This window comes from Rhinolophus sinicus, chromosome 1, assembly GCF_057876585.1.
Source record: "Rhinolophus sinicus isolate RSI-liver-muscle chromosome 1, RSI-T2T, whole genome shotgun sequence".
NCBI classification, from domain to species: domain Eukaryota; kingdom Metazoa; phylum Chordata; class Mammalia; order Chiroptera; family Rhinolophidae; genus Rhinolophus; species Rhinolophus sinicus.
The window spans coordinates 32,258,748-32,284,891 of NC_142501.1; the positions used below are offsets into that span (position 1 = coordinate 32,258,748).

General features: G+C 37.5%; 1 protein-coding gene across 1 annotated transcript; it reads left to right on the forward strand.

Annotated features, from left to right (window-relative positions):
* The first annotated feature begins 5,203 nt into the window (after positions 1 to 5,203).
* MGST1 (microsomal glutathione S-transferase 1) lies at positions 5,204 to 22,030 on the forward strand. The gene is made up of 4 exons (XM_019744776.3): positions 5,204 to 5,494; positions 10,282 to 10,430; positions 12,651 to 12,745; positions 21,447 to 22,030. Exons 2-4 carry the CDS (start codon positions 10,305 to 10,307, stop codon positions 21,691 to 21,693), a joined length of 468 nt encoding a protein of 155 aa, XP_019600335.2. The 5' UTR covers positions 5,204 to 5,494; positions 10,282 to 10,304; the 3' UTR covers positions 21,694 to 22,030.
* Positions 22,031 to 26,144: the final 4,114 nt, after the last annotated feature.

The following is a 26,144-nucleotide window of genomic DNA, read 5'->3' on the forward strand; positions in this document are numbered from 1 at the left end:
AAAGAAACAGGCTTCAGCTTCCAGGATTGTCACATCAGGAGCTTTCACAAGAACACAAAGATTCACTCTATTGTTGTACATCATAGAACTCATGCCTGTAGCTTGAAAATAGAAGTCTTTGGTGTAGGCATTTGCTTGTTTGACAGTTCTGTTCTAAATTTTGAAACTGGTGGTACTGTAAAGTGCCTGTCTGACAATGGTGTACCAGAGCTTAGTCATGCAAAATAATTATTGTTCACGGTTCCTTAGCTGAAGTCAATAGCTCCGTGCAAAACACAACATAATACAGAGATCTAAAGTTACTAAATCAACACTGAGAAAAAGAAGAATTTTAAGAGGTTTGGCAGGAAAAAAATAGCTTCTGTAAGGTTTGCCACGTGATTTCTCTCAACACAGGGAAGACTCTAAAAGAAGCTAAGCTCCATGATAGAAACAATAGTAACTTTTAGTAGTATGTTCTGGTAATTGTTGTCAGTAAGCTTATATGGTGTCAAAGAAACAAAAGCAATTATAGAGATATTAACAAATGGTGTATGGTGCTTGTTTTCTAAACTGAGATAATATTTTCAAGTTTGCTTCTGTGAATGCATTAAAAGCCTCCAATATAACACCTACACTGAAGGGATTGATTAAATGAATCTAAGTTTATAACTAAATTTTGTGACTTAGGTGCCAGGATGTCTCCCCTGGACCTGTAGTAGAATCCATGAATCAGTGCAGTGGTGTTTGCTGGAAAAGTCAACACTAATCCCACAAATGAAGAATTAAGTCTCCACGTTGGCTGAAACATTTGTCAGGGAAACGTGGCAAGCTGAGGTGTTGCTGTTTGACTACTTGAAATGAATGGATGATGTCCTTCTAAACCCCTGGCAGACAATTGCACTTAAGAAGATCCCTCTTCTGGGAAAAACAAACAATATCTTTCCGTTCCTTAGAAGAGGGAGAAACACAGACGTACATTAGGATTTCAAAGACTCCTCTATAATACATTTACCTATAGTTTACTTCAACACTTTCCATCCAACAATAAGATGGAATTGACAGAGGTGAATATGTATTTTAGGCTTAGCTCATTGCCACCTTTCACAAAGTTTATGAAACTTTTAAAAATTAATTTGTATTTAGCTATAATTTGTATATAGTGAAGTATATAGATTTTAAGTGTGTAGTTCAATGGCTTTTAACAAATGTATACAATACTTTCATGTAACTAATATCCTGAACATTTTCATCACTCCAGAAAGTTTTCTTCTGCTCCTTTTAAGTCAACCACCACCCTCATCCAACCAGAAAGAAAACACTTTTCTCACTTTTATTGTCATAATTTTACTTGTTTTTGAACTTTATATGAATGAAATCTTATAGTATGTAGGCTCTCTTTCTCTTAATAGAGTATTGAGATTGGGTCATGTTGTTGTGTATATCAGTAGTTTATTATTATTTTTTATTGTGATGTAGTTAGTATTCTTATATGAGTGTGCCACAGTTTATTTTTCCATTTTTCTGCTGATGGGCATTTATACTTTCCCCATTTTCGGTAATTATGAATAAAACTGCAAAGAAATTCTTAAACAATCCTTTTTGTATCTCTAGGTCCTCATTTCTCTTGGGAGATACCCTGGAGTGGAACTGTTGGATGATAGCCTAGGTCTATGTTTATCTTTATAAGAAACTAGGAGACAGTTTTCCTAGTACGGGTGTTCTGTTTTATATTCTCACAGACCACATATGAGAATCCCATTTGCTTCACACCCTCATCAATATTTGATTGAGTCTGGCTCTTTAATTCTTGCCATGCTAATGTTTTGGAAGAAGTATCTCATTGTAGTTTTTATCTGTTTGTCTCTGAAGACTAATGACATTGAACATTTTTGCACATGTTTCTTAGCCATTTATGTATCTATTTTTGTGAAGTGTCCAAATCTTTTGTATATTTTTCTATTTTTAATTGTATACTTTTTTCTCTTAATTATTGTTATAAGTATTCTTGGTATATTTTGCATACAAGTTCTTTGTCAGATAAATATATTGAGAATATTTTCTCCTAGTCTGTGGCTTGCCTATTCATTTTCTTAATGATGTCTTTCAGGTTTTAATTTTGATGAAGTCCTATTTATCAATTTTTTTTTCTCTTTTGGATACTGATTTTTGTGTCTGGTCTAAAAAATCTTTGTCTACCCCGAAGTAATGAGGATATTTTTCTATGTTTTCTTGTAGAAGTTTGTGGGGACAGAGTCCCAGAGAGCGGTTTCCAGGCCCTCGGCCTCACGTGGAAAGGTGCTGGCTCAGTTATTAGATGGGCATCAGCGGTTACTGGTTAGCCATTAGCCACTAACATAACTGCCATGGTTACGCTAGGGGGTTGGTTGGTTGGCAGAGAAGCAGACAGCAGATTGCACATCATGTGGCTCCTGCTCCCTGTGTCTCCAACCAGCCGCCAGCGAGAATATAGTGGTATGACTCCCCTATCCATGGCTCCATGGGTGTTCCTTTTTGGTCTCACCATATCCTGCATTCTTGTGTGGGGAGCGGGAGCTGAGTCCCTGCATTACAAAGTTTTATAGTTTAGGTCTATGATCTATCTTCAATTAATTTTTGTGTATGCTGTGAGCTAGAGGTTGAGTTCACTTTTTTCCAATATGGCTATCCAGTTGTTCCAGCTCCATTGATTGGAAACTTTCCTTTCTCCATTGAATTGCTTTGGCACATCTGTTGAAAATAAATTGACCAATTAAGTGTGATTCTGGACTTAATTCTATTCTTTTGACCTACTTATCTATCCTATACCTTTACCATGTTCTCTGGATTAGCTTCATAAGTTTTCCCATTTTTTAGTCTTGTCCCTCTCATTGTGACTACTTTTACATCCCACAGGCATTAGATTCAGAGTTTATTTCAGAAGTTAGTACAACTTCCAAACTCCACTGGATATTAGAGTGTCTATCTATAAAATAGGAAAAATAAGAACTCCCTTGTAAGGTTGTTGGGAAAGATAAACAATCTATTATATCTTTAAAAAGTATATTATAATTCTAAACTAATAATTGTATGTTTAGAATGTTGTATATTTCTGATTCTCCTTTTGCTTCCCTTAATCTTAAGATATGTTTTCATGTATGTTTACTGAAATCTCCAAGAAGGATATATGCCCTTAGTTTCAGATTGTGGGGGCACCTAGTCTGTGGATTTAGGGAAAAACAAAAATCTAAGATAATTAAAAGGAGTGATGGGCACCTGATTCCTTAATGATGGCAACCCTTTCGGATATTTCTCTTTCGTCTGTTTTTTAAAAGGCATTAACTATTTAACTTCTATATGTAATAATGCTTTATTCTTCCAGACCTTTCTGATTTGATCTCCCTTTTCTTTATCGTGGCAGCTACTCTTTGCTGAATGATCTTTGCTCTCCCCACCCCAAATCAATGACCTTTTAAACTGTTATAATATTTACTAGGGAATTATTTGTCTCAAATAATTTCCTTACAGATTTAAAATGGTGGTGAGGAGAAGGGTTCTAAGTCTGAACACTTCCGGTTACCCAAACTAAAACAAGCTGAATAATAAGTCTTTCTCTTCCTCACTCATTTAAGAGCATATTACAAAGAATAGAAAGTATACATTCTTTCACAACCTTTTTCCTCCTATAGTCTTGGTTCATAGCCCAATTTTCATTCTCATATCTAAACTGAAGTATTTTCTTCCTCAAGTTTAGTGGCAACTTTTTAGTTTACTGGCTTTTGTATTTACTAGAGTGTCAACTCCTCAAGCAAAATTATTTCATTTTTATTTATCTTAGTTTCAGATTTTAGCATCAAGCCACGTCCTTTTATTTACTTCATAAATGTCTCGAATTAGATTTATTACAATCAAATGATGATATTGTACAAAGACAGTGTCATGTATACAACAGACAGGCAATAGTTGTTCATGGTTTATTGATAGCAGGAACTCAGTGTTTATCATTGATTAGTTAAGTTTGAATACATTTTATAATTAGAACATTAGATGAGTCTGGTGCTACTTTCTTTTTAAAAACATGTTATAATTGCTCATCTGGAACTCTGTAGATTTTTTAAGTAGTAGCTGTCTGTTGCTTTTCCTGTAATGTTATCCATAAGATTTGGGCCATGTCACCTCATAAAAAATGAAAAGTCTCTTAAATTCTTGTAGTACTAAACTCCCATGGTGAGAATTCATAAGAGACTTATCTCAAATTCTGCCATATTCCAGTTAGTGTTACAGCCAAGTTCCAGTGTACTTTCATGAGATAGGTGAATAAATACAGTTTTCAAAAGATATAGACATAAAAATGAAGCACTAATGTCTCTGATGCTACATTTTCCAACACAGACACCAATATGTTTACTTAGAAATTGTTCTCAGGCTGCGATTAGTTTCTCTTTCCTAGAGCGAACTGGTAACTTACTTTCATTTTTGGTAGAACTTAGATTTGTCCATCAAATCCAAGACAATTAGTCCTGGGGGCACCCCTTAAAGCCTAAAGGAGGTAAAATTAGGACCCAAAAAAACCCCCAAACCTCAAGCAACAACAACAAAACAAAGAAGGATACTACACATAGCCGGTGGTAAATGCATGGGAAGTATTACCAGGAGAGAAGTAACATAGATCAAAAACATAAATCCTTAAACATTTTTAGATAAAGCTATGGAAGCTAGACCCATAAATATTGTTGTGGGTTAGGTAGCTCAGAAATACCTCTAATCTATTGATATTTGAATAACTATGCCTTCCTAAAACACTCCCTTAACTGTCCCTGTAAAAACCATACTAAGCTGATTGTGTAATGAAGTGATCCAGTATGATCTCCTCCAATTCCATTTTGGACTCTGTGCACAAGGGGAAAGAATGAGGAAGCAAGTTGTCAGGGAACACAGATTTCAACGGGCATAGGTGATCTGTGCTAAATGACACTGTGTCAGTGCCAGCCTTCGCCTTGCCACAGGTGTAGGGAAAAAGTTCAACGAACATAATTTTACCAATGACTTCTAAGCAGTTTATTTTCCCCTAGAGATTTAAATTTTCTATAAAGCTTTTAATGCTTTCAAATTTCAACATGAAGAGCTTTTTTTTTTGCATTGTTTCCAGCTGAATAAAAGGTTTTCCTTGCTTTCCCATAGTTAGAATGTTGGAGGATACAGAAGTCCTCTAGACAATCACTAACGTCCCCGCCCCCACTAAATAGGAGAAACGGCATTTCCGGAAGGAGAGCATCTATAAGCTCCAAATAGAAGGGTTCAAATAGGGGAACCGGTAGGCGCTGGTTCTTATCGGAGAGAAAGATCAGGCGGTTTTAGGGGAGGGGCCTGGCAAGGCTGGAAATCCTGCTTTAAACTCTGGAGGGCCAATTAGGGAATTAGCCAGAGTGGGCGCGGCGCCTGACTCCCGCCCACCCGCGCACTCTGAGAAAGTCCCCGCGGTGCTGCGATCCACCCGCTGGACACGTCTGCCGCCTTACTGCTGCTGGGGTCCACAGTACGTGCCGGGGAGGGGATGTGGAGGGAGAGGGTTTGGAAAGGGTGGCAGGCGGAAGGGGAAAGGTTGGTGGCCGGTGCACGCGGCAGAGGTCTCTGCCAGCCTGCAACTTTTTTGCTTTATTTAGCTGCTATAGCGTTTCCCCGCAAAGTAAGACCTAACCGGAAAATAAGCCCTAGCATGATTTTTCAGGATGACGTCTCCTGAACTTAAGCCCTAATGCGTCTTTTGGAGCAAAAATCCGGGTCTTATATTAATTTTTGCTCCAAAAGACGCATTAGAGCTGATTGTCCAGCTAGGTCTTATTTTCAGGGAAACACGGTAGGGACCCTCTCTGGGAGTTAAGGCCGCAGATGTTATTGCTATTTCCGGAGGGGTAGGTGGAGAGAAGAGTGCATGCAAGTCTTTCAAGTTCCTGTTTCCTTTGAAATAGTTCTAAGGCCTCTTGGTAGTCCAGGCACCACTTTTATTTTGTCCTGTTGCTAGCGCCTGCTTTCTCTCCAAGTGAGTGCCCTGGGGCTGTAATCAAGCATTGTGTTGTGTGGCCTGGTGGAAACTTACCCAGGTCCCCAGCTCACAACCTTTAAGCCAATCAGGCATTCTGGGAGTTGGGGTAGTTTGGGGCTTTGTCCTCTGCTGTTTCCAAAATAAGAGGACTGTGTGTGGACCGTTTTGGTCATTTTTTAAAATGGCAAATCAATCCAAATTTGAATATTGCTCTCTCTAGCAGACAAGTACAACTTTTTCTAAAGGTTTGTTTGAGAGTGGAGTTTATTAATCACTGAGGCTGGTAAAGGAAGTCAGCTCAGTCCCCTGAAAACAGCCTCACCCCGCATCCCCCGGAGCCACCAGCATTTTCCTCCCAGCACATGGGCTCTGAAGCATAGGAGGGCAAGTCTGCAGTCACCTCAATCTTCAGGAAATTCTAGAGCTCAAACAGCAACAATGGCACCGAATTGTCTTTTTTCCTTGTCCCACGGGTAGTGTTGTGTTATATTGGTTTCATAAGGTGTAAAATGCTGAATCATGAGTCTCGGGATGTGTGCCCACATTTCTGAGTGTTTTGCAATATTGACATTGGTTATCATAAATAAAGGAACTTTGCTCTTTTTGGCCAATAGCCCATAAAGAGAAAGATTCCTCCCTCAACTGTGGTACGGGGTGGGGGAAGGGAAAGGAAGACAGGAATGGCATTTGACAGAAAAAGGCCTCCAGAAGACCAGAGCAGTCTCCAATTACTGTTAGCCATGATGGTGGATAGCCCACAAGTTAAACACTTGAGAAAACTGGGTTTCAGTCTTGGTCCCTCCACTGTGAATTTGGGTCAGATGACTCACTCTATGTCTCTGGGCCTCAGTTTCCTTATGTGTTAAGGGTAGAGACAAATATTGTTTGCTATGAGTATCATAGAGTTTTCCAGATCAAGTGAGATAATGTGAAAGCTTTATGAAAACACTAAAATTGTATCCTCAGTACCTAGAACCATGCCAAAGTAGGAGCTATTTATTTACCAAACACTTACAGAGCACTTACCAGGTTCCAGTGCTGTTCTAAGTACTTTACACTTTGTTCATTTAACTCTCACAGATTCCTGTGAAGTAGGAAGTATTATTAACCTCATTTTACAGGGAAAGTGAGTAGGCCCCAGAGCAGTTAAATCACAGCTAGTAAGTGACAAGAGTCGAGATCCAGCTGGACTCCAGTCTAGTTAGTCTGTGCGCTCAGCACGCTGCTCTTTGTCCTCTCAAAGACAGTCAGTCACCTGCACATTAGGGGACAGAGCCCTGCTCTCTGGTGAGACAGACTAAGGCACTCTCTATTATGCCATCCACTGATGGACAATATAAGAGGCAACACACTGTATATCGTACTAGTTTCTTTTCTGTAATTTATAACTAAATTTCATATTTTGCTCTGCCTACTTTTCTTAGATTATTTCTACCTCATTCCTAGAATATGCAAATCACCTCACATTTTACCCTCTTAATTATTATTGCTACTGTACTGCTCTCTTCCCTCCTGGCGACCTTTCCTGTAAAAGCTTTCAGTAATTTTGTTTGGAGCACAGCACCCAGCCATGATGCAGGCTCAAGGCAACTTGCTGACAAATCAGCTTTGAAACAAATGTCTAGCCAGCATCACCTATTCTATGCTAGAAATGAGTCCTATTTCTGAATGTCTTACCTTCACTCCTCACCTGACCCTCAGATATGCTGGGAGTGGTAGATGTTGATTGAGAGAGGCCATTGGTTCATGGGCCTTTAGGGAGTGATGTCAAAGGCTCTGTGTCAGCCCTTCTCCCAAAACCACATTCCTGAGGAGTTAAGCCGCATTTTGGTGACTGAGAAATTCTCTGTGTGAGGTGTAATTTCAGTGTGTTTTCACATTTAAAGGAAGAGCCTCCCATTGTCCTTTTCCTCCAACGGCTGGCATCGTTGTGTTCTTTTCCCACCAACAGTTCTGGAAGGCTTCCACTTGCTCTCTACACTTTCCATACCAATTTTCACTTGAGGGAACACATTCTCAGGATTTTTATTCCATTACTAGATAAATATCATTCTGTGAACACTAGTAGAGACCTAAAGAAACTGTTTTAATTTTAAGATTATTGTTAAATAGCAACACTTCCTACTTGATAAACTTTTCCTAATTTTTTTTTTTTTTTAAATTAACATCCTTGCTGTTTCTTCAGATCTCTGTCTAGAGCAGGGGTGTCCAAACTGCGGCCCGCGGGCCAATGGCGGCCCGCAATCCGTTTTCAATTGGCCCACAGCAAATTCCAAAAACATATTTAGTTTACTTAAATAAACCAGGTGAGGCAATACGTACTTCACCTTGAGTGAGTGGCCCAGCTGTTTGTGTATTTTACTGCATATGGCCCTTGGTGAAAAACGTTGAAAAAAGTTTGGACACCCCTGGTCTAGAGGAATAGACTTAGGGATCCCTGTTTAAGCTAATTACATGAGCTCTGAAGGATAATACAACTTATTCATGACTTTCACCCCCCCTCAGTACTAGAACAAGTGCAGATACAGTAAATGTTACTGAAAGTGTAATCTTGCACATAAATTTATTGAACATACTGTGTTTTCAAGACTACTGACTTGTGGGGGGTGATTTAATTTGTTATACGTTTTTTTGTTTTGTTTTTTAAACTAGGATACATCATTTCTGTTCGCCTAAATTGAAGGAGTATATTTTTGGCTTACCCTTTAAAACAGGCATTACTTAGGAAGCTTTGGTTTCTTTGTTTGCAAAATGGAAATAATAGTACCCACTTTGTAGTGTAATTGGAAGACAAAGACGATAACAGCTGTAAGGGTACCAGCAGTGCCAGCTGCAGAGTACGCATAAAGTCAATGGCAGTCAAATCAGAATTAAGCAGTTTTCAGTCTCTTGAAGGAGACAGTGCAGTGTAGTTAGCGTATGAGATACGAGGGCAGCAATGTGGGTTTGTGTCCCAGCGTGGCTGCTTAACATCTCTAATTCCCATTTTCTTCATCTGTAAAATTGACCTAGTTATGAGGATTATGGCATAGTGACAAAGATTATGTAAGGTAATGCATATGAAGTATATGGCAGAGTTGGACGTGCAGTCAACTCTTATAAAATTAAATATTTATGCATGTGTGTGGTTTATATCATCTTCAACAGCAGCACGTAGACAACTATATGACCAGTAACAGAGTATAGAAAGATTTGCAGGTTTACAGATGATTGGTAGATGGATGGAATGATAAGAATTTGATTGGTGTTGGCCTAATACGGTTGCATACAGGGGTTGAGTTTTAAAGGCAGTGATGAATATCCTCTGGAAGAGGTAGCACTCCACCCTAAGCAGGTTAAATAGTGTTGAAGTTTGGGTATGAGAAGAGATGTGTGTTTAGGTGGAAGAGACAGAAGGAGCAGATAGCAGAGCTGACAATAGAACAAGAAGGGGTTAAAAAGCATGATTACCAGATAGAGTTTAAATGTTAAGCTTTACCCTAAACTCCTACCCACCTTGACTTCAGAATCACCAGTGTGTCAGCTTTCCCCCTGCACGTTCCTAATTGTACGTCCGACTCTGGACTAAGATAGTTACATTCAATTTACTCTTGGCAGCTTTTAGGTGGAAGTGGATCTGGCATATGAAGTAACCTAAAGAATTGTGTAAAGCTAATCCTCCTTCCCTTATTCCTTCTATGAGCGTACCGTAAACGCCAAATTTTCACCTTGCATTTGCAAGCCTGTTATTTCATGTTTCCATTATCCCGCTTCATCTTCACTTGTGTTGGTATTTATGACAATCATGATCATGGTGGTTGTGATGATCATGGTCAGGCTATAATAAACCTTGTCATAGGCCAAGTGCTGTGCTAAGTATATTCCACATGTTGTCTCAAATCCTGACAGCAACACAATAAATGAGGAGCTATTACTAGTCCCAGGGTTACAAGTAACTCTGGTTACTTGTGTCCAATTTGTGGTGCATCTGGATGTAAAAATATGATTTTAGTTTATCTTTACAGCGTTTTTCCTATTTTTGCTGGTAATGCCCCCTGAATTTCCATTTTCCTTCTGCTCATTTGATGTCTTCAAGCTTAATGTCATAGAACTAGAAATAAAACATAGTACAGTTTATTTTGAAATTTTAGAAAACTAAATTATTATTTCATCGGCAAATAACCCAAGATATTTTAAAGAACAGTATGGTTAATGCTGCAATATAAGCACACCAACTGACCATCAAGTTATTTGGGGTATTTATGCCTGCTTTTTCTTATCTTGTCTATAATCTTTTTAAGATCCCAGATCAAAATTGAAAAAAATGGTTGACCTCACCCAACTAATGGAAAATGAAGTACTGATGGCCTTTGCCTCCTATACAACGATTGTTCTTTCAAAAATGATGTTAATGAGTACTACAACTGCGTTCTATAGATTGACAAGAAAGGTAAGACTGAGGAAATCTTTTCTTTTATGAGTGGAAATTCTGAAAAGCAATTTTCTTCATTTCCTTTTTTTGTTTTTGTAAAGTCCAGTGGCACATTGTTGGATGCTGCAAATGAAATATGCAGTCATTTGGTATATTTATGGAACAGTTGCTTCCCCCCAGAAACTAGTAAATGTTTTTGTTTGTTTGTTTTTTAATTGTGGATTTTACTTTTTGTCATGCTGCTTAGCATATGAGATTTCTGGAGTATCAAAATTTTTCAAGGAAAGCTTGTTATTTTGAAGTTAATTTACCAACTACAGTTTAGAAAATAGTTATTTTCCAGACAGTTAAGTGGTGTTTTCTGCTCTATTACAGGTCAAGGATATGCCTTGGGGGACAAAATTAAAAAGTTCTTATTCCCATAGTAGAGCTCCTTATGAGACAAAGCATTTGAATTTTGTATATTTCTGAATTCTTAAGTGGATGATATTGCTACCCAGCCTTATACACATGATTTGAAAAAACAAACAAACAAACAAATAAAAATAACTAGAGGCATGGGGAAGGTGGTAGAAAGATTTTGGAGCACATAGCCTGTATTCAAATAATGTTTACGGCACAGTGAGGGGAGTTGAGCAAAACTACCTTGACAAAGTGAAACGATTTTCATTGGTGTTTTTTCTGTGCCTATTCAGCAACTTCTTCCTGAAAATCACCTATTTCTCTCTTCCTGCCTGTCCTGAGTTTTTGTCGTCCAAGAACCTTGATTTTATCTACAGGTCACATTCTACCTTAAGGTATTTCCTTGTTACCCATCTTGAGGTGGTGTATTTCCTTTCCCAAGGATATTTGCATTTTAGTGGGGCCACATACCCATGTGTTAGAATCGCTACTGCTGCAAGGTGTTAGAGCAGCAGGCTATAAAGTGGCTGCCTACCACCAGGCCCACAATGTCCCCCAGAAATATAGTGGCACCAGGGATAGCAGAAATGTACCCTGTCTTACAAGACGAGGAAAAAGGAACTCAAATTTGTGGAGTGCCAGTGATGTGCACTGGGAGCCATGACGCTCTTTATATGAACCAGATCATGGAATAATTTCACATCGTTGTTAGCATTATTGTGTGAGGTCATCACTAATCTGCTCCTTTCATAGCTGAGGAACTGGAAGTCCAAGGAGTAAAGTAGCTTTCCCACGGTTTCACATCGCTAAAGGGAGAGGCTGAGATTCCAGTTCATGTTTGTTTAAACTCAAATCTCATGCACTCGCCATTGTAACACATTTATTTATTCTACATATATATATTTATTGGCAATCTAGTGTGTGATAGACATTTATTTAGGAACAAGACAGACAGACCTGACCTCAGAGCTGATACTGTATCACCTTCCTGCCCATCGGTTCTCCTCAACATTTTTATATAGAATAAATACTCATATCACATTAAGAAAAATATTGTAATATTTATGAGATTTATGAGCTTATATTAAGGCTAATTTTGTAGTTCACGTTTTTGTTTATTAATTGATTATAAATTATTAAGCCATGGAACATACTTAAATATTTTTTAAGTGCGCCTTTCAAGTTTCAGCAGATGGGGAAATCATGTCAAACAGCATATAAATCACAGAAAGGAATACATGAACTTATGCCCTAGAATGTGTACTTGGCATTTATAGGAATGTAATTCAACTTCTTATATTTCACCATATCATTCAACCTGAAGTTGTAGTTTATTCAGAAAAAGAGAAGAGGTCTACATATCCTAACAAAGTACAAAATACAATTCCTGCCCCTCACTCTTTTATGCTTCTGATATTCTTAGCAAGCAAACTTATGACTTTCAGATGAGTCAATGAGTTGGAAATGTTAGTATCCTTGAGTAGAGGGTACCTGAACATCGCTATGAAGAAATGCCAGTTCACCATAATAAAAGTCAATGACGATTTAGAACTATGACCTCTTTTCCATTTTCGTTCCTTTTCACTATTTTTATACATTGGTTTTTATTTAGATTCTTATTAATGCTTGTCTTTTAAAAAACATGTTGCACTGCTAATAAAAATTCAGATTTAAATAATAAATGCTCTTCCCTCTCCACGTTTGATCTATTATTTTTTCCCATAAAGGCCATCCTGGATGCCTGTATTTCTTCTGTTCAAATGGAAATATAATAATTTAGATAGAATACCCTGATGTAATTTGGTATTTCAAAATTTTTCTTGGTATTTGGACTAGGTTTTTGCCAACCCAGAAGACTGTGTAAGCTTTGGCAGAGGAGAAAATGCCAAGAAGTTTCTTCGGATAGATGACAGAGTGGAACGTGTACGAAGGTAAACCCATGGTCTCCTGAAATTACTTACTTGTATCAAAGAATTTTGGTCAAGATGTTCTAGTGTTGAAGTATTGAAGAACAAGGAAGAAATGTCAGTCATCTTATCTAGTCCATATGATAATTACAGAAAATTAGGGATCTAGAAGTCTCTAACGACCACTGCAGTGGCACATACTGCCAATTTTGCTATACTTTTATATGCGTCTTGTTAGGGTTAATGACTTTGTTTTGTGTAGGGATATATCAAAACTAATGACAGGTATGAGACAGGATGAGAATGGTAGATTCTTGCAATTTTGTCATCTTTCTCCAGAGGTGAGACTGTCAACTTTGTGTAAAAAGATGAAGAGCTAGGTATTTTTGCATAAGGTTGAAAATACGGATGTGAGAAGTCTTTCTCTCCCCTCTCTGTCTCTGTCTCTCTCTCTCCTTTGCAGACGTTATGTTTAATGTATTGAGAATTCATTGAACAATGAAAAGTAATAAGCCAAGATATCATCCACACAGCTTCCTAACGATACAATTAATATACTTATTTTAAAAGCACACTGAATTTTATTCTGGAGTTATATTTCTTAATTCTTGTCATAAAATAAGGTAAATTACAAAATTTTTTTTCAGCTTTACTATGGTATAGTTGACAAACAAAATTGTAAGACACTTAAAGTGTACAACATCATGATTTAATATACATATGCTTTGTAAAAGGATTCTCCCATCATGTTAATTTACACATCCATCACCTCACATATTTACCCCCCCTTTTTTTGGGGGGGGAATGTGTGAAAACATTTAAGTTCTACTTTCTTAGCAAATTTCAGTTATTCAATACAGTGTTATCAACTATAGCCACCAAGTTATACATTAGATACTCAGACTTCATTCATCTTATAACTGAAACATTGTACCCTTTTACCAAACTCCCCATATTTCCCCCACTTCCCAGCCTCTGGCAACCACTTTTCTGCTTTCTATAAGTTTGACTTTTTTTCTTTAGATTTCCCCATATAAATGATACCATATAATATTTGTCTTTGTCTGGCTTATTTCACTTAGCATAATGCCCTCCAGGTTTATCTATGTTGTGAATGACAGGATTTCCTTTTTTAAGACTGAATAATATTTTACTGTAGGTATTTACTACATTTTCTTTATCCATTCATCTATTGGCGGACACGAGTTCTTTCAGTAACTTGGCCGTTATGAATAATGCTGCAGTGAACATGGGGATACACATATCTCTTCAATGCTTTCTTTTTCTTTGGCTGTGTACTCAGAAGTGGGATTGATGGACCATGTGGTAGTTCTATTTTTCATTTCTTGAAGAACCTCTATGCTGTTTTCCAGAGTGGCTGTACCAGTTTACATTCCCAAAAACTGTACATACAGGTGTTCCGTGTTCTCTATATCCTTGCCAGCGTTTGTTATCTTTTGTTTCGTTTTTTTATAATAACCATCCTAACATAGGTGGTAGCTCATTGCAGTTTTGGTTTGTATTTCCTTGATGATTAGCAGTGTTGAGCACCTTTTCATGTACCTGTTGACCATTTGTATGTCTTCTTTGAAAAAATGCCTGTTCGGCTCCTTTGCCAGTTTTCAATTTGGGTTATTTTTTTTTTTTTATCTATTGAATTGTATAAGTTCCTTGTGTATTTTGGATATTAACCCCTTATCAGATATGTGGTTTACAAATATTTTTCCCCATTACATAGGTTGCCTTTCCGTTTTGTTGATGATTTTTTTTGCTAAGCAGAGGTTTTTTTTTAAGTGTGATACAGTCCCACTTGTGATTTTGTTGTGTTTGTTTTGTTTTTGCCTTTGCTTTTGGTGTCAAACCCAAAACCTCACTGCCACGACCCATGTCAAGGGGGTTATCCTCTATGCTTTCTTCTAGGAGTTTTTACGTGGCAGGTCTTACATGCAAGTCTTTAATCCATTTTGATATGATTGTTATGTACAGTGCAAGATAAGGTCCAGTTTCATTCTTTTGGCTTGGAAATCCAGTTTTTCCAACAGAATTTATTGAATGGAAGCCCTGTTGCCTATCTGAGAGTTGGGTGGTCCAGGGACCGGTCCCTTGTGCTGCAGCTATAAAAGCCAAGGCACAAATGTTTCCACAAGCTCCCTCCAGGAAGATGCTGGTGACTTGGAGCAGGCTAAAGGGTAAAGGCAGGGGAGGTGTCTGCTGGCTTTCCTGTTGCTGGGAAGGATCAAAGCCATCCCTTAGGTGAGTGTTAAATTGGAAGCCTGACCCTCTGATAGCAGCTTTTAAAGTATGCAGCTGGATTCCTTTCAGGGAAATACAGGGAAATGGGCATTTTTGTCTCTTCCCTCTGTGCTGAGCTCCAGGGGTAGCCAGTTAAGAACTCCTTCTTTGTTTGCCATGGTCAGGTGAGGGTCAGGTGGGACTCACGAAGGGAAGCGCCTTGGCTATCAGAGCCAGGCCGTCTGGGGACTCATGCTTCATGTAGCAGTGAAAGAGCCGGGGCACAGACATGTGTACAAGCTCATTCCTAGGGGATACAGGATATTTGGAGTAGGCTACAGGGAAATGGCAGGGACATGTGAGCGAGCTTCCCCAGTCTCTGGGGAGGATTGCAGCCAAGCCATAGATGTGTGCTAAATTATAAACCTGACCCTCAGGCAGCAGCTTTCAAAGTCTGTAGATGGAACTTGTTTAGGAGAAGCCTGGGAGATGGGCGGTTTTGCCTGCTCCCTCTGCTCTGAGTCCTAGGGGGAAAGCTGTAGTAAGTGCTAGGATTTCTATATGCCCATTAATAGCTGCTCCTTTGTTTGCTGTTGACTTGTGAATCTCATGGATACAAACTTCGCTGGCTTTCACAGCTAGATGCTTGGGGGGGGGGGGGGCTGTCCCTCAAGTGGGAGTCTTAAAAGCTGAAGTGCTAAATGTGGGGTGCAAACCCTTTACTTCTTAGAAAGAAGCTGGGAGTTGAGTGTTCCCTCTCAATTAATTGTATGGTGCTGTACCAGGGGTGCGGTTTATGATAAGAGTGTATCTCAGCCTTTCCTACCCATTTCGATGTGGGTATTTTTTTCATTCTCTCACTGTGTAGGAGGTGCTCATCTAGTTTCTGGATTTATTCAGAGTTAATTGCTCCGTGTGTAGCTGTAAATTTACTATGTCTCTGTGAAGATGGCCATTCAGAATCCTCCTATGTTGCCATCTTGGTTGACCTCTCTTCAAATTCTTATATTGAGATTGCATTGCCAGTCTATTAGTTACCTTTCTCTAGCATGTGAAACATAAAAGTTATATACCATCTTCTCATTTAGTATTTTCTGATGCTCATCCAAACTGGTATAATTTTAGACACATTTCAAGGAATAGATAAAATTATATAAAATTAAAGACAGAGTGAAGAGTTTTTCTAGTTGTACTTAAATGTACAGATATTTAGTTTTGTGGTGCAGAGTTAAGATAGGGAACATAATGAGTATATTTGACTAACTTTCTTAGTTGGCTGAGTATGAATAGAAAGTGAAATGGAGATTGAGGGAAATGAGTTTTACTTCTGTAATTCAGCTATCAGCTGGAGTCTGTTGTGCCTTTAGGATCTAGATCATATTTGCATTATCCCTTTTTCAATTCCCTGTGAACAGGTCTGAAACCCCTCCCAAAATTTCTGCAGATTCCCTTGTGGTATGTATTCTCAAGATTAACTCTCAATCTGGGTTCCTGCATTTGTGCATGCTTCCATTTTCTGCAGTATGTTACGCTGACGTAGACTTGTCCCTTTTCTCAACTCTCTCAACAAATTAACTAAAAAAATGTGGGTAAAAACAGACTTGAATAAATCGAGGTGCAGAAGAATTTACACTATGGCAACACAAACATTTCAAGTTGTGTGTTAGACTTTTGTGCTCTAACAGTGTCCTTTAGCATTCACTCCCTGGGAAGTTGCCCTGTACCTTCTTCACCTCAAGTAATGTCCAGCATTATACCACTTTGTGGGCTCATTACCGAACTCAAGTTCAAGTGCTTGCCGATTGGGAGCCAATGACGAGAGACAAGAGTAGGTGGAAAGAAAAGTAGGTTTAATCAAAATGCCGGCATTCCGGGAAGATGGTGGACTATCATCACAAAGACCACCTTCCCGGGACCTAGAATGGTCAAGAAGTTTTATAGGAACACAAGAAGTAGCAGAACAAAGGAAAAGGAGAGTTAGTCATGTGATTCCATATGACATCCGGGAGAACAGTTTGTCTGGTGATGGTCCGGTCTTAGGGGTGATTCATATGTCATCTGACTGAAAATTGCAGTCCAGAATCGCAGGCTGGTTGTAGGCATCCAGATGTCTAAAGGCTGAATCAGTTTCTTTTAAATCAGCCTTCTGGCAATTAATCAGATTAACAAGGCATGTATGCACACAGCCACAAGAAAACAAAGTTTTTGAATCAGGTAGGCGGGAAAGGAAACAAGAAAAATAAACTGAATTGATAAATCTTGAAAAGTGCACCGTCACCCTTACAGGCTTTTCTGTCCCTTGTATTCTTTCACCCTTCCAGTACTAAAATTAAATTCAGATGTTTCACTTATGCAAAACAGTTTAACCCCAAGTTATTTATCAACTAAGACTGTTTTTCTTCCAAGAGGAAGTCTGTGCTAGATAGCTAGAATAAAATTTTGACTTCCATGTCACTTAGTTTTATATTTGTTAATTTGGCATTCCTACTGAGTAAATCGGCCAGTGTTTGAAAATTCGTTGTGCCAAGAATGTGAATCTAAAATACTGTGAGGACATAGAATCAATTTGAAAATTGCAAACTTTATCAGAGAAAAAATGATGTGTTTTGGTGAAAAAGAGTTAAAAATAGAAAAAGGCTAGGCAAGCTTTGTGAAATTATAAAATCCACTCACGGGACATTTATCATTTAAAGCTTTGTTTTTCCTTTTTATGCATCCTATCTAGAGCAGACAATCACATAGATGATGCTTATCATGACCCTATACTCATAACGTTGCCCAGGACTTGAAAATGATAACAATTAGATCGTCAGTGACATTAGTAAGATTGAAAGGAAGATCCAAGTAAGTCTTGTGCTTAACCAAAGATATTTTATTTGGGAATGTAAAATTCTTCCTCACTCTCACTTCCCAAGCCCTACTTCAACCCCCATTCCCAAAAGATTGTACTTCTAGAGGAAAATTCCATTTTCTAAGCTGATCTTCTAGTCAGGTTGTGAAAAACAAATAAATTTTAGGGAAATAATTGACGGTAGTTGTGAAATGAGTCAGTGTGCTTGAGGAGGTGCAGCAACTGTGCATAGCACCCCCTGGTGACCAGACACTGGCTTTTCAGTGTGTCAAGAGGAGAGAATCTAAGAAAAAAAGGAGTCCAGTTTCCAGCTGATTTTTTTTTAGATATTATCGGTCCTATCAAATGTTAATAACAACGCACTTTGGGAGACACTTTTCAGGGAAAGAGTTTTCAGTATATTCCCTTTCCATTTTTAATCTAAACATGTATTATTATTGTTAATAATATTATTATTACTTCAACATGTAATTGTAAAGCTGTCCTATTAGCATATTCCAATGGCAGAGACTGAATGGGACTACAAATGAAGTGAAAGGTATACTTTCAGGTATGAAGTATTGAGAAAATTAATACATACACATATACATATGACACAATTATTTAAAAACGTAAAGAAATATGCATTGAAATGTCAAGTGGCCTAAAGTAATTTATTTATGTTCTGGACAGAGAAAAATCAGTGGTGATTAGAAAACATTTTACATACACATTTATTTAATTTTATCTCACCTTGTTCTGGAAAGAATTCAAGACCATATACGTTAAATAGAGCAAGATAAAAAACAAATTGTAAGGTAATCAGGGCAGCTGGAGAAATCAAGGGAATCATTTAAAAGAAGAAAATAAAGCTTGGGTTTGGTGTTTAGGGAAAAGAGAGACATTCAGAATATACTACCTTCAAAGGCTGAGAATACCCGTTTCCTAAGAGTGTTCAATGGGGATTCTCACTGGGGATTCTGTCAAGGGCCTGATGAAGCATGGGCTAGGAATTGAAATAGATGACTTCCCTTCTGGCCCCAATGCATGAACACAAAGCATTTACTGAGAAATTACTGTGTGTGTCACTGTTACTTCTTCCATTGGGATGATATGAAAGAACTTTAAGAATGAGTTCCTGCCCTTGAAACCTTTATAACTTTTCCCCTGAAAATAAGACCAACGTGCATGTAATAAACACAGAATAATATAAAGCAGTCTTCCATTAGATGTGAAGTTGGGTGGTATGAGGTTTAAGTTCCTAGGGTATTTTAGGAATGTTTCATGAAGGAAGAATGTGAAGGATACTAGGATTTAGAAAAAGGAAGAGATCATGTCAATTTGGGAAAATTTCTTTGTGGGTATTTGGATACACAGCTGTATGCTGAGTGTGAAGAGCTTTGGCTGAGATAAGGGAGTCAGGAAAAGTGGGGTTTGTAGTTGGCCACACCTTGGCAATTCTCAGGCATATAGCAACTCTGGTCCAGGTCCAGTTGACACCGAGATCCAAGAGGTTCTAATCTGAGAGGGGAAGGTAATGGCAGGAGTGTCATGAACACAGAGCAGGGCTGGTGGGAAGGTCAGTCAGTGATACCAAGGGACATGTGCCCAAAGAAAGGAAAATGGGAACACCAGTCATGGGGTGGGGGCATAGACCCAGGTAGAAAGTGGTCATACATAAAGACTGATGTGCACCTGGTAATAGATTTGGTAGCCATCTGGAAATGACACAAAAGTGAAGGAAGATGCCACTCTGGGATGATTCTGTCATTGGAGCAGAGAAAAGGTGACAGTGGAAGGGTGATAGTGAACTCCTGCAGGTCCTCCCTGGGAGAGCTGGGTAAGTGTATGCCCGAGGCAGGGTCTAAAAAGTACAGCATATGAAATGGCATAAATTAGCAAAAAATATGCATTTCTGTTGAAAACAGGCCTTATCAGGACAATCAGGAGTGTTATCTGTGAGACTCTTTTGAGGACAGGAAAAGAGAATGGAAGAGAAATAAGACAGAGAGACAGAAGCCAGAAAAAATGACAAGGCCAGTAAGGTCAAGGAAGCCTTGCCCCTGATCGTCCTTCTCTCTACCGCCATTGAAGCTTGTTACCCCTTATTGTCCTTGACTTTCTTCCCTGTTTTAAAACTGCATTCTGTTTGCCAATCACTTAATACAAGCCCAGAAGTACATTGTTTTCCTTTTCCACAGGGTGTTCCTTTTAAAGGTTCTTCCCCAACTTTGAAATATCTGTCCTTTTAAAATGTTGTAAAGGAGAAAACTAACACACCTAAGATTGGAGGTGAAGCTATGTCTGTGGCCCAGCAGGAGAGTTCAGAGGATCCAAACAAATACCCTTGGTGTAATTGGTGCAATAGGCTCTTCTTTAGTAGAAAATTGTATTTCTGTCCTTTCTTGCCCACTTTACTCTCAGTAGCCCTTGGGTTGTTCCATGAAAGAGCAGACACAAACATTCATCTCTTTCTGTCTTAGCTTTTATTCAGGAATAGGGAGTTCTTTACTTGAATCTATCAAAACCATTACTTATCTAGGTTACTGTCACCTTCTTCATACCTTTGTGTTGTCTTCATCTCTGTCAGGCAACCTTAGAGATAATCTATGGAAAACAGGAGAAAGGAAAGGAGGGGAAGATAGCAGTGATCACTGAGCACACAGTATGCCATAATTATATAATTTTTTGCTAGAAGAAAAGAGAGTAACAGGAAACAAGTATTTTTCATTTTGAAATATGTATCGATATCTGATAAACACTATCAAAATCTCAATTTCTACTCTAGATTCTAAAGCAATTTTTAATTCCGGAGACTTAAAGAGGAACATCAGATTTTAAAATTAAGCTCTTTAAAAAATATCAAATCAATAATAGATGTGCCTTGTATTCACACTCTTAGCCAGAGAAGCCAAGTTCCCATGAATTGGACGAAAACTTGTGGCTAAACCATGCTTTGTGTTTTCTTCTAATTGGGGTGTAAAGATAAAATTTAAGAAACATATCTTTCTATTGTCTATCATTTTTGTGTATAGTTTCTACTTTGCTCCTTTGCTTAGCTAATTCTTTTTGTAATTTCAGGATAGATTGGCTAAAATCTTACCCATATTTAAAAGGCTGGTTATGTATTCTGTTATTTGGATGTTGAAAGCATGAGATTCTTGATATTAAATTGGTAAATTAATTCTTGGCAACCTGTGGTTTGGGTGAATGAGCAAGGATTGTCTCAGTAACCATTTTGCAGACTAGTAGAAGTGAGAGAGGAATCTTGTAAAAGATCATAACCAAAAGGATTTTCTTCCTTTTATAAGAAGAATGTTGACTTGGTATTGTATGAACCCTGGAAGAAAAAGTATTTCATATCTACAGAAATGAAGTGAGTTTTATTTTATAGATGCAGTTTTAATATTCTTGAAAGTGCAAATGCCTTCTCTGTGTTGAAATGCACTGAAAATAAAAGGAAGTGAAAAGAAGAAAACATTCTAAATAAAAGCCAAGGGGGTAAGGAAACAAGGCAATTTGAGAGAAATAAAAGGAGTCTTTCTTTACATTTTTAAGATCCATTAAAACTTATGTTAATATTTAGTTTTAGGAGATAGGGAAAAATGAATATATTTCTGCTCATTTAAAAATTAGTGTTTTACTGGTCCTCTTTTCCCACAGGGCCCATCTGAATGACCTTGAAAATATTGTGCCATTTCTTGGTATTGGCCTTCTGTATTCCTTAAGTGGTCCAGACCTCTCTACAGCCATCCTGCACTTCAGACTCTTTGTCGGAGCACGGATCTACCACACCATTGCATATTTGCTACCTCTTCCCCAGCCTAATCGCGCTTTGGCTTTTTTTGTTGGATACGGAGTTACTGTTTCAATGGCTTACAGGTTGCTGAAGAGTAGATTGTACCTTTAAGGAGAATCATACAACTCAATTATCCAATTATTTTCTAATAATTCTGTACTTCCAATTTATAATGAATACTTTTTAAGATTTTAAGTGGGAAGGAACAGAGAATTAAGATGGGGAAAACCATCACTAGTATCTTTCACTCTCGTTATATTTCCACTAGAAATTTAACATAATTTTTAAGTCTCTCATCTTAGTCTTAAAGTAATTTGTTGTAAATTTTGATTATAATTTGTAATGTTCAGCATTTCATATTTTAAATCATAAAGTGAGTGTACGTATGAGAAACCTATATTTTAATATTGCTGAAATGGACATATGAAATAAAGAATTTAAAGAATAATTTTATTTGGTTTTCTTTTTCCCAACTTGTATTTTCCAAAATTTCAAACCTATGGAAAGGTGGAAGAGTAATACAATGAACTTTTATACGCATATATGTTTCACCTAGATTTAACGATTGTTAACATTTTGCCATATTTGCTATTTAGCTCTATCATACATTCAGTTTTTTCTGAACAATTTTGAAGGTAAGTTGCAGATATCAGTATACGCCACTCTGAAATACTTTAACATGTGTCCTGTATGAACAAGACAATCTCTAAACACAAACCATTATCACACCCAAGAAATTTAACATTAATACAATAATATTATTTAATATATCTAATTCATATTTAAATTTCCCTGATTTTCTTAATGTCCTTTATAACTGCTTTATTTTTGATCCAGGAATCAAACAAGCACCACACAAGCATTTTATTATCAATCCTATCTAATTTTCAATAAAGTCCGAGTTTTTTAACTTTTTTTTGTGTGTGTGCCTTTTATGACTTGCACATTTTTTGAGGAATATAGGCTAGTTGTTTTACAGAATTACCCTTAATCTGGTTTGGTTTTGTCTACTATTTTCTCATTCTTTTTTTTTTTTTTTCTCATTCTTAGATTAAGATTAAACATTTTGGGTGATGTTGTATCTTTCACATTACAACATATCAATAGGCATATGATGTCAATTTGTCCCGTTATTCATGATGTTAAATTTGATCAATTTAGTAAGGTAGTATCAACCAGCTTTATCCATTGTAAAGGTATCTTTTTATCTTTGTAATCATATGTGGTGTGATAAATTGAGATTGCAAATCCTGTTCTACAAATTTTCACCTAATGGGTATAGCATCTAATGATGCTCAGTTGGTTTCTATATAAAAATATAAATATATAAACATAAAATTCATAAAATATATGTAAACATACAAAACTATAAACACATGTAAATCCACACAAATTTAGCTATTTTTGTCTTAAATGGAATTATGTATACTTAGATCTTTATAATAAAGGATTAACTTTTAAAATATCAATATTTTTTGTACTTGTGATCTAATTTAAATTATTAGTTTTCCTTTCTATCTCTTGATTGGTCTTAGTTTTAAATACATATTTCTTAAATAGTGCTTTTAGTGGCTATCATAATTGTTCATTTAGGTTTACCACAGAAGACAGAAGTCATTGTGTAATATTTTAGGTTTTATAATTTAAGCAGTGCTTAAGTCCGTAAGCAAAACCTATTGAACAATTGACTATGGAAAATTCTGTACAAATTTCTCTTCACATCTTTTCCTTATGTTAAAAGCAGCTTTGCATATCATGGATGTTGGCTTCAGGGAGGCTTTGTGGTATAATTAATGGAAAAGACCATGAGCTCAGAAGTGAAAACTTCAAATCTCTCTCTCTCTCTCTCTCTCTCTCGCTCTCTCTCTCCCCCCCCCTCTCCCCCCCCCCTCTCTCCCCCTCTCCCTCTCTCCCCTCACTCCCCACTATCTGGATTTGGATTTGGGCAACCTATTTATCATGTCTGATCTATTAGTTTTCCTCATACTTTTTGTGAGATATTTTTGAAGGTCAAATGATCTATATATGTGTGAAGAACATGAAAAGTACTTTCTAAACAATGTGTTTTCCATGTATAAATTGTTTGAATAATCTATGTCATAAAGATTAAGATGGCTAAGCTTTTCCTAGCTTCATGTGAGGTATTTATTTAACAATTGTCACTTCTCATTGTTTTCTTTAAATTTCTACTTCCCTGGTAATGCTTCTCAGAGTAGTAGCAGAGTGGATTGTGGTTATTGTAACAGTTATCCATTCAGCTACTAATATTACTAGATATGCATTACTAGACAACTATCAGGATAAAAAAAGACATTTAAATTTTATGTTCTCAGAGGTGTAAGAACTATGTATATGTGTAGAACACATAAGGAAAAATAAAAAAGTCTAGAGATTATCTATTTCAATTTCTAACTTTGATAAATAGTTGTACAAACAATTTCTAAATGGTTGTAAACTGTTTTCACTCACAAGGGAAGCTCTCGATGTTGGGGGATTTGTTCACTAATCTTTTAATGGAAGAGGGTGGACGAAGGGGAAGCATATTTACCATTCAGGTCTCTCCTGCACCACGGAGTCCCCACCTGACCACACGATACACCGGGCTTTAGCGTGAAGTCTGTGTACTAAGCAGCTTTAACCTGTGATTGGACAGACATGGAGAAGAGATTGCACAGTTCGCATTAACTGTTACCTACGAGGGTATGTGTGATGGGTATGTTTATATTTTTGCCATGTAATTAGAACTCGAAAGCAAGGATTGTGTTTTATTTATTTTTGTATATGTATTCTCATTCATGTACACAGGCATACACATAAACGTTTAAACACACTGTCCACACACTGCACACACACACGCACACACACAGAGGCAGTATCACTAACATCATTATGGATACTTAGTAATTAGGTAACATTTACTACTTCAAACTTCACCTTCTCCCTTCACTAATGCCTTACTGTGTCCTCACCTACCCAACCAACTCTATCATACGTAAGTCAAGATCCTTCCTCAGAAATCAGAAGACATTTATCTGCAATTCTTATAGAGGCATCATCTAGGGCAGTGATGAGAGTTTTGGGGGGAGGGTATACACATAAACTTTTAAATAAGTTTGGAGGGTGGGACAGGTTTTATCAAAATCTCTACAGCTAAGTTCTATACACATATGTGTGTGTATAAACACACACACACACACACACACACACACACACATATCCATATAATCTATATTACTTAGGGCATAAGCCCTGTTGTTTTTTCATATTACATAAAGTAGAATCTTCTTAGCCGGTGGGGACTACTGTCTATAAGATGTATTGATTTGGCTTGGGCATGTTGAAGAATGGTCATGGGACAGGAGAATTTCATGTATATCAAAGGGCTGTATGGTTTTAAAAGGTTGAGAAAAACTTACCTAATCAATGTTAGATGGATGAGTTCCTCTGTGTTCAAGGCTCAGAGACTTACTCGTTCATGGGATAGGTTTGATTACACCCTGACAGGCAGACTGATAAGAACTAAAATATAAATAAGACTGGAGTGTAAACCAAAATGGCAGTCAATTAATTGAAATCCAATCTTTCAACTGTCCCATTGTCTGGTGATCTAAATCCAAGATCAGTCCACTCTGCCCCTGTGGTCAAACTGCCTTGGAAGCTAAATCATAATCAGAAAGGCTCTGTTGATATTCTCTGTGGGAATACCGCCAAAGGAACCCAAATTGCTCCACAACCCAGTGCTCTGCACATTGTTGTACTTAGGTGGTAAAATAATATGCTTGATGAGCATGGGTTTATACCAAGGAGAGTTAGATTGGTCAAATGTTAATTGGCATAAGACAGATAATTTAACACGTCCATTTCAAGATGGAAGTGATCTGGGACTCAAATACCCATAGTCCATTGGCGATAGCACCCCACATACATCTCCACACTTGGAACAGCCTTGCAAGTGGGACTAGCAAGACCATGTCTGATGACATGAGCACCTCATTGTTGTGGGTGCTCAGATAGGCATAGTCAGTGCTTATCTTTGTATTGGTTTTCTCTGTTTCCTTGTCTATCTATTCTCTCTCCTGATTGAAACATTCTTCCGTTCACCATATTAAAACACAAAGACTCTACCTCTTGGGTCTTTTTTTTTCAGTATTTTTTTAAAGATTTTTTAAAATTACAATGTAGCTAGCATACAATATTATAGATTGATGCAAAAGTAATTGTGTGTTTTGCAATTATTTTTAACCTTTTGAACCACAATTACTTTTGCACAAACCTAATATATTAGTTTCAGGTGTACACCATAGTTACTCAACATTTATATACCTAAAGAAATGATCACCATGATAAGTCCAGCAACCATCTGACACCATACCATGCTATCACAGTATTATTGACACCATTCCCTATGTTGTGCATTACATTCCCCATGACTTATTTGTTTTATACCTGGAAATTTGAACCTCATATTCCCCTTCACCTTCCCCCCTTTTTAATATTTCAATTATAGTTGATCCATATAATTTTATATTATTTTTAGGTGTACAGCATAGTTGTCAGACATT

Excerpts from the sequence above, each read along its gene's own strand:
- MGST1 (XM_019744776.3), top strand. The coding sequence starts at position 10,305 with ATGGTTGACCTCACCCAACTAATGGAAAATGAAGTACTGATGGCCTTT. Across the intron at positions 10,431-12,650 it reads TCTATAGATTGACAAGAAAG|GTTTTTGCCAACCCAGAAGA; the intron begins GTAAGACTGAGG and ends TATTTGGACTAG. Across the intron at positions 12,746-21,446 it reads AGAGTGGAACGTGTACGAAG|GGCCCATCTGAATGACCTTG; the intron begins GTAAACCCATGG and ends CTTTTCCCACAG.